The sequence below is a fragment of the Mixophyes fleayi genome, chromosome 5 (assembly GCF_038048845.1).
Source record: "Mixophyes fleayi isolate aMixFle1 chromosome 5, aMixFle1.hap1, whole genome shotgun sequence".
Lineage (NCBI taxonomy): Eukaryota > Metazoa > Chordata > Amphibia > Anura > Limnodynastidae > Mixophyes > Mixophyes fleayi.
Genome location: NC_134406.1, coordinates 56376701 through 56385628, shown reverse-complemented (window position 1 = coordinate 56385628; position 8928 = coordinate 56376701). Strand labels below are relative to the sequence as shown.

Here is an 8928-nt window from a genome sequence, read left to right as displayed (position 1 = left end):
ATTTAGCTGCAAGTTTATCTACTGATTTTGTTTTACTGACAACTAGAACAGAGATACTCTCACTACAAGGAAATAAAAAGAACTTAATTAGTCAAACTTGTGAAACTATTATTTACAATATTCTTATTTAGAGACCCACAAACTTCAGTACATCCAATATAAAAGCAAAATATCTAAAAATAGGCAAAATATTGCCAAAATTATAAGATACGCCCAAAACCTCCTGGTGCAAAACTTTATAGGTTATATAATTTATCTACGTGTAAAACTGTTTTGGGAGCTTCTCTCTCAACTTCGTGTTCAAGTTTGAAACTGCACCTACATTGCATGAAAAAGGTTCAATTTACACACTGTATTACAACTGTTGAGTAAAAATGTAACATTTATTTTGATTGGAGGTTTAGGTAAAATTGGTAATTAATCAATTAAAAGTTCTGCAGATGAGGCAGCAAATGAATCATTCCCAGTTTAAATTTCTTGCATACAAATTGCATGAGGTCTTCGGCAGAGACACTGACAGTCCCTCAAAACCAGAAGGTGAACTAGAAGATGCTCCCATGCTTTGAGCAGTAGGTGTTGAACCAAACCCTGAGAAAGCTGATGTCCCAACACCTGAAGATGACGTTTTTGCAAAAGAAAATGAAGCTGGTGTCATTGTTTTGCCAAAGTCCAACGTGGGCTTAGTACCGAATGCTGCTGCACTGGGAACACTAGAGCTGGTCTCTGCATTTGGTGCAGTGTTCACGGAGTCTGGTTTGAAGCTGAAGGCTGCAGCTGACGGTACTGCACTGTTGGTAGGAAAGTCTGCAGGAAAAGAAGAGTTATTACTATTAGAAATAAACAAATTCTATATTTTACACTATACAATAAAACATTGGTGCATTTTAATTAGTTTAAAAAAACCAAAACGTGTAAAATATAATTTTTTTTTTAGCTCCAAACAGAAGGTTTTGCAAGTTACAGAAATACAAAAACAATGTCCTACATAACTTGTGCTAAAAACTCCTCCCAACACCAAAAATGACAGTCTGATAAATTCCCTGAATCAGTTACCACCTATGTCCTTTACTAAATATATTTACAGATAGGGCCATAGCTAGGGCACAAACTCTGGGGGGTGGGGACGCTGGCTCAGATGTGAGTGAGGAGTGACTCAGCCGCAGTGAGTACTGACTATGACAGTCAGTGTAGCTCTGAGACACTCAAGTCACTTACATTATCCGAGTGCCTCAGGGCGCCTAAATATAGGGGTCAGCGCCTGGCAGCCACCTGTGTATATAATATTTGTCTCCCCCATCCCTACAGCCATCGCTGTGCTTCTGGTGGCTAGTTCCTCTCCCAGGACATTATTATATGTGCTGCGGATCAGAGCTCAGTTTATCTCCTTCCTTCTCTCCTCCTGTCCCACGTCAGAAACTAAAATGAGCTGGTGAGGGAAGGACTTTTTTTTTTTTTTTTACATGTTATGTGGGTTCTATTAATATATTGTTGGGGTAGGGGCTAATATTGCACTGTGGGGCCTATTAAAGGTTAGGGCTCATCAGGAGAAATCTGATGCTGTGATATTGGGGCTGTTTGGGGGAATATGGATATTTATTAAATGGGAATGCTATTATTTTAATGTCGTGGATGTCGTTCGATTGGGAATAGATCTGTTTATTAAATTGGAACGCTATTTATTTCATTTTGGGGCTGAAGGAGGGAAAGGAGGCCTATTAATTAAACATAAACACTTCATTTACTGTCGGGCTGGTTGGGGGAAGGAGGCCTAATTATTAAACTTGGGTGCTATTGATTTAATTTCAGGCAGGTTGGCGGAGGGAGGACTAGAGCATTCACTCATTGCCCGGCTTTCCAGGATTTGAATAGTACCTATCCCTTTCCAAAACAGAGCTCCAACAATCCACAATACGGGCAAGCAGAAACGGAGCTAATGCGCCCAAAAAAGGTTGGCCACTTCTCCGGCACCACACCCCTTCAAGACGGGATTTACTGTCACTGACAAAGATCTGGGGGTGCCAGTGTTCTCTCTCATCCAGGAAACTAAAATGTGTAGTTACAGCTCTAGCTACAGATATTATTTCTCTACAGTAATGAATCCAAACATGCTGTTTGGAAGATTAACACCTCTTTAAAGAGCAGAAACCAGTTTTTTTAATTGAAGAAGAAAGTGTTTTGTACACAATGTACGATAGCTGTGAAAACTTACTGGAAGAACCAAAGTCAGATTTCTGCAGTCCTCCAAACGTTGGTGTTGGGTCAGTAGATGGCCTGGTGAGCTCCTTAAGCTGAGGAACAGAAGTACAGACTATATTGTATTTTAAGCAAAACAAAGTTATAAAGTACTTAACAAGTAGATCTGTTTTTAATAAATCAGCAAGTAAAACATGAGCTCAATCGTATTTAAAACTGAAATATATGCAGGTATATATCCACAGTTATTAGTAGCCATCATATATAAGCTAACTTGTGTTTTAGGTTTAGTTCAGTGGTGCACAACTGTTTTGGTTAGAAGGCCACATTGGGAGATTGTAGTCATTTGAAGGGGCTGAAATAAAACTTAACTTTAAAAATGCAAAATATGTAGAATTTACTACAGTAAAAGGGGAACTGGTAGGTGTGCATTTCAAGCCTTCATCACTAGGCTCAGACAACTACTGTCCGGAGTTTCTATGCTGCATCAGACACTTCATGCTGGCACGGGGGGCAGGCACAGAGAGCAGCACAGAGAGTTGTCAAAGCTGAAGTGTTGGGAACTGGTAACAGTCACCAGTACGTCAGAGAGTCTCAGTGAAATGGAGGACTGGTGCGGATATGAAATAAGTGGTAGGACATAAGATGATGCTCACACAATAGGAATTTCAAAAAAAATAAAGAATGCTTGGGTGGGATTATCCTTTTAACTAAAGGGGTACAAAATAATAAAACATACAATGACAGCCACCCTGGCTAAGCCACACTTCTGTTTGGATCAATTATTGCTTTGAATTGCCATTACACACATTTAGAACAGTATTTTTGGTTTTACTTACATAGTTTTGAATATTCCCTTCTTTCTGAGACGTGGTACATTCCAGATGCATCTCTTCAGACGAGACGTCTGTAAAACCTATGAAAAACACAATATAACAAGCTCATTTAGTAAACGGACCATATAATAGAAATATAATTCCCTCCACATATATATAACCTTCCGGAAATGTTGTGTTCTAAAAGGAGAACAGAGGTTTCCCTAAGACTTGGTAACCCTAGAGACATCTTGTTGATCCTATAGATTATAAGCTCTCACAAGCAGGGTCCTCTTTAACCTCTGTCTAATGACAACACTTTCTTTCTCAACGTTGCATGTCCTGGTCCTGTTTCTGTGTATGAACTTGCTTGTGTATGATTTGTTGTATTCACTATTCGGTGCTGCAGATTTTTATGGCACCTTATACATAAATGCTGATAATAAACAATGTTCTAGTGTTTGAGGAACTGAAAATTTCCATAATAATAATAATGATATTAATATATAGCCAATTAGTCAAATCTAATAGCTAACACAAATGTTAAAGGCGCAAAAAAAGATATGCTTCTATTGGCATCAATAGCAATTATATATAAAAGTTAGACAACTATATTTTTTTAACCTGGAAGGTCCCCAGATAGATAGACAACATATGACTTGAATAAAACTTTGCTTTACTTTAGTATGATTACCTGATGAATGACATGTTTTCTTTAAGACTGCATGAACAGAGAACTGCCCAGAAGATTTTCGGATGTCCAAATCTAGGAAGATTTCATCTCTATGTGGAGAGGATAAAGACTGGTTAAAGTAGCAAAAGTTTGCTACAGTGTAGATTTTTAAATACATGCATATGTAGATCAGAACGTCAAGTGTGAATCATGAAATGATCATAATAGCCAAGTTTGAGCAACTGGTGGACAGTGGATCTTCATCCCATATTTCCATGGACTCTAAATGTATGTCATTGTTTTCAAATACCAGCGATTGCATCAACATTATATAGCACGTATTTTACCCAATTTAACATCTAAGGGACTCAGTTGTAAAAAATGACAGGTCCTGCAGAACTTAGAGCCCTGTGGATTCCCAGCACAAAGCAATCAGGACTGCGGTGCGGCTTCCTTACCCAGAATAAATGCTCTCCCATGATCGTTCGCTCCTGTAACCTAATTCTCGCTGTTAACTAGTGACCCTCACCTGTAAACAGGCTTGGAGCCATACAGCTGCCACACCACAGGGAATAGCAAAGCTCCCAACACTAACAGCAGGAGTCCCAGACATACAGCGCACCCAACTGCACCACAAGAGAGACGATCTCAGTCTGTTTCAGGCCCCAACAACTGTACCTGCAGACTTCCCCATCCACTTGGTACCAGGATCTTCAATGACACATATAACAAGTGAGCACCTGTAACAGCCTAGTCTCACCTTGCTTTATCTCTGCTTACCATTAAGCTTGGCCTCCTTCATGACATTTATGTTCACCCAACAGTCAATTATGAAGGGTCCCAGAAATAGTTAAGTAGGACCCCAAATATTTTAAATGAAGGGTTCTGGAACCCACAAAATTGTGAACTGAAAATGTCAATTTGAAACCATTATATTTTGTACAAGTTCTCATGTCTAACCAACAAGCCTTATGTCAGTAGACAGTAAGGTGCCAGCTGTACTTCTGCCAACGTCAGCTCCTCGCGCCTGTACATGTACCAGCCTTACTCTCCGCTAGATGAAGGAACCCTGACACATGCAACAAGAAGAAATGAAAAACAAGTGGTCTCTGATAAGGGACTAAGATCTTCCTGATATAACTGCAAGAAATATGAAACAGATTAGATTCCTCTATAGCAAATAAACAAAATGTAGTCTATTGTTATAAAGGATATAGTAACCCTCTCAGTATGACTATTGTATATCTCAACCACATTAAGTATATGATGTTTAAAAAATGGTCAATGTGAATTTATTTTCTTCTACTTGGACAGCACTGATAATTATCTCTATGGTGACAATGGCTCTATAATAATATTCCTTCTCATTGCAGCTTGGAACAAACAGACAGACAGACAGGAATCAGCTGGCACAGATTTCCAGCATGTTTAGCAATGTCACATGTTTATAGGTTATAACAATGAGTGCGCAGTCAACCACTGAAAATAGAGAAGTCACTGTAAAGGTTTCATTGTGGGACAGTGTAAGTGACCCAATTAGTAGTCATGTGTCTAACAAGGATAAATTGCATCAGACATAGAACCATATGCACAACAGACCGTTTATTTTCTATTAACCATGCTCTCTACTGAAATCACCGGGATATTCCTTGCTACATGCATTGCTGTTCTCTCCCCAATTTTCCCAGCAAAACTACCTGTATCTGTTAGTAATAATAGAATGGGATCCAGGTGGAAAAATCTCAAGAAGTGCACAGTACAAAAGTATCAAAATCCAAATTCGTAGCACTTTAGAACCACCTCATCCATTAAATTAAATGTTTCTATTTTTATTATATAATACTGCTCATTTTTGCTTCATTCGTAATTAAAATTAATCATGAGACCAAGGAGACATCATGGCGTCTTTATTACACGTGGCACTTTTGTGTATTTGAAGATTTTTTTACATTGAGCAGATGGTGTAACATGCACCTCATTAGAAGTATAGCACAAGACCTGATCTCAACCAGCTCAGAGCTGGTGTAGAAGTAAAGTTATTTTGCGGAGTGGAAATGGCTGGGTGTCTTATTGCAAAGAACACACTAAAAAACACACCCTCCCCACCCCTTTATTTTATTTCAATAACTTTGCTCTCTAAAATGAAATGTTTTGCATGCTCTGCAACACTGTCCCAACATGAGCGCCTACATTGCAGTTAGCAAGGAAAGCTCTCACTTGGCCAAACTCCTGTTCCTACGCAAACATCTTGCTACACAAACCCATGTACTCTGGGATATCTACTGCACCACCAGAAACGAGTTAACGCTGCAGCTTGGCTAATTTGCAGATCATCAATGAAACGGTCTCTTCAGGAGCTCTTTACATCACTTAGTTTTCCCTTGGGGATACTGTTTGCTCTATTAACTCAATGGGGGACATTCAAGGAGCCGTGTTACTGCCAAAAGTATTTTATAGGACTCCAAAATGTGACAAGTCATTGGGGGAGATTTACTGATGATTCCAGGTCACATGCAATTTTTCTCTCCAAGTCGTTGAATTTATTATCCCGCAGTTTTGAGGCTGCCACCTCAAATTTCTAAGATAGTGGCAATTTTTATAAACCGACCTTTAGTATATTTCCTCCATTGAGCCCAAAGGAGAAAAGCTATATAGAACGACAACACTACAACATAAGGACTTTTTTTGTCAACAGACCATTATGTGTTCCTTAAAATTACATTTATGCATAAAGTGTACACAATTCTCATGTTCCTTTATGGCAAGCTGTGACTCTTCAGCTTTTAGACAAGTTCCAGCATATCCATGACACACATCTGTTAAGCTGGGTACACACCAATGCAATTATGGTGCAGATCACACGATTCACGACCATTTGGTTAGATATTTCACGAGTCTGTACGCTCCCACGATCATGTTTTATCTTACCAAACCACATCGTATCTGTTGACCTGGTTTTGTAAACTTCATGATCAATGAGGGAACGATGTTTGGCAAATGTGGGAGTGTGTACGCACTCACGACCGGCAGATCTCTGTAGAGTGTGTACAGAGTCAGGATCTTATCAGCAGATGGTTATGAGAGAAGATCAGATTACAGATCTGAAGGTAAACCGTGTAGGTGTGTACACATGAATTGGTATGCTCATCGGGACTTTCAATTGTTGGTGAAACCATTACAGAAATTGCATCTGAAGTAAGATTGCATAGGTGTATACCCAGCTTTACAGCTTTGTAAGTTATTTTGTTATCCATTAATATCAGTTCTTATTGGTGTGACAATAAAACATAAAAATGGAATTGGTAAGTAGAATACTGTAAACAAAGACATCTTATAGTGACAAACATATTTTTTATTATTTTTCAAAGTAAGCAGCGGTCATGTTATTTAGTTAAATGTACAGAACAGTGCACCCTCTTACAACAATACAGCCTAAAAAGGTTGAGTGTGTTTAAATGAAGTTTCACACCCGTCTCCATAGGCATTACACAGTACCACACAATATAGGGAAACTAGATTAAAAGTTTTCAATACTCACAAGAGGCTTTCATCACTGTCTGACTCAATATCCTCATCATAATCCTGGAACACAGAATATTCTTCTGAATAGTACTGGGATGAGAACAATCCTGAAGAAGAGTTTGATTCAAAGTTTCTGCTTCTATCACCAGAACCAGAAAAGGACCCAAATGATGTCTTGTCATTATCCCTGTTGGTCCACGTCGTCGTTGACTTGAAGAAACTTGAAGTCTGCACATATCTCTGGCCTGGTGCAGTCCATGTCGTTGAGCCAGCTTAAAAACAATTGCATAATAAAGTGCACATGTAAATACTTGCTCAACATACACCATCAAACAAGAAATGTACACATGTGTAATTCCACCATCATGGTCACAATTTAGAGGTAAATTCAGAATGATACAAGTTACTACTAATAGGGTCAATATTTGTAAAGATTGTGTAGAGTGGCAACATTGATGATTATAACATGTGAACCAGTGAAGAGTTGGCTGAGTGATCCTGAGAATTACACATTTGCCAAGATAAACTTGGATACTTATGCCGCTTGGCATCATCAGTTAATTCAGATGCATTCTGCATGCCTACATCGTTATTAGGTATCACACTGTAGTTCCCCCAAACCCGACACTGCCCTCCTCTGGTATGATCGCACTATACCTGCTTGGTGCGGCTGCTGCTGGTACCGGTTCTGGGCATGTTGCTGTCCATCTCTCGGGTGCTTGTTCCAACATTTATCTCCAAACCGGCAGCGGCCCTGTAAAAAGAACTGACATATCGCATGTTGCCGTCCATCTCTCGGGTGCTCGTTCCAACATTTATCTCCAAAACGGCAGCGGCCCTGTAAAAAGAACTTACATATCGCCATAACTCCGTTTTCATGTAACTGCGCGACACAAATATTTGAAACTAAATACACATTGTGACGTAGAAGCTGCATAACTGCCAACCGCTGCCACCCGCGTTTCGTTGTCAGCAACGACCCTCATACTGTTCGCTGTCTGCCCGTGTGACACTATGCCCGGGAGGAGATGGGTATTGGTATAAAAGCTTCGTCCTGTAGGGGGCGCACTTTGATAAGAAAGTGTGTAAATGTCAAAGCAACCACTGGTCTGACCGTCAGATTTGTTAAAAAAAAAAGAAAACTCTGGCATGCAAATTGCTCTGCGTTATGGAATGACAGGTGTCCCTTTACATTTTTGAACTTCAATTTGTCATTGGTTACCTTACAAAGGCTAACAACTTGGCTGTTGAGCCTACTGCTTAATAAATGCCCTAATGTAGCTTATTTTATTTTTTGTGTATTAACCTCCTGTGTACATCTGACACTTGCTCCTTAGGGCTGGAGAGGTGGAATGGGGGAGGAAAGATGTGGTCTAACTAGGCCAAGTACAGTTCACACATATGCGGCTAAGGCTGACCAGCATGAAAACGTATATATAAATTATATATATATATATATATATATATATATATATATATATATATATATATATATATATAAATTATATATACACATTAAAATGTTAAACACACTAATTATGCTAACAATCGTAGGCACTAGCTAGCTATTTCTAATTGTGAATTCGCCTATGAAGTTCATAGGAGCCTTCTTTATTGATTTTGCATTTATTATTGGATTTTTTAAGCATATTTTAAATATAGTTTTTTCACTACTCTATTTGTACATGAGAATGAATATTATATTATTATAGCAAATATGTTATT

General features: G+C 38.9%; 1 protein-coding gene across 1 annotated transcript; it reads right to left on the bottom strand.

Annotated features, from left to right (window-relative positions):
* Positions 1 to 364: 364 nt before the first annotated feature.
* LOC142157666 (nucleoporin NUP42-like) lies at positions 365 to 8257 on the bottom strand. Its single transcript, XM_075211254.1, has 6 exons — positions 7861 to 8257; positions 7220 to 7475; positions 3703 to 3791; positions 3033 to 3109; positions 2210 to 2288; positions 365 to 804 (listed from the first exon to the last, which is right to left on the bottom strand). Exons 1-6 carry the CDS (start codon positions 8138 to 8140, stop codon positions 458 to 460), a joined length of 1128 nt encoding a protein of 375 aa, XP_075067355.1. The 5' UTR covers positions 8141 to 8257; the 3' UTR covers positions 365 to 457.
* Positions 8258 to 8928: the final 671 nt, after the last annotated feature.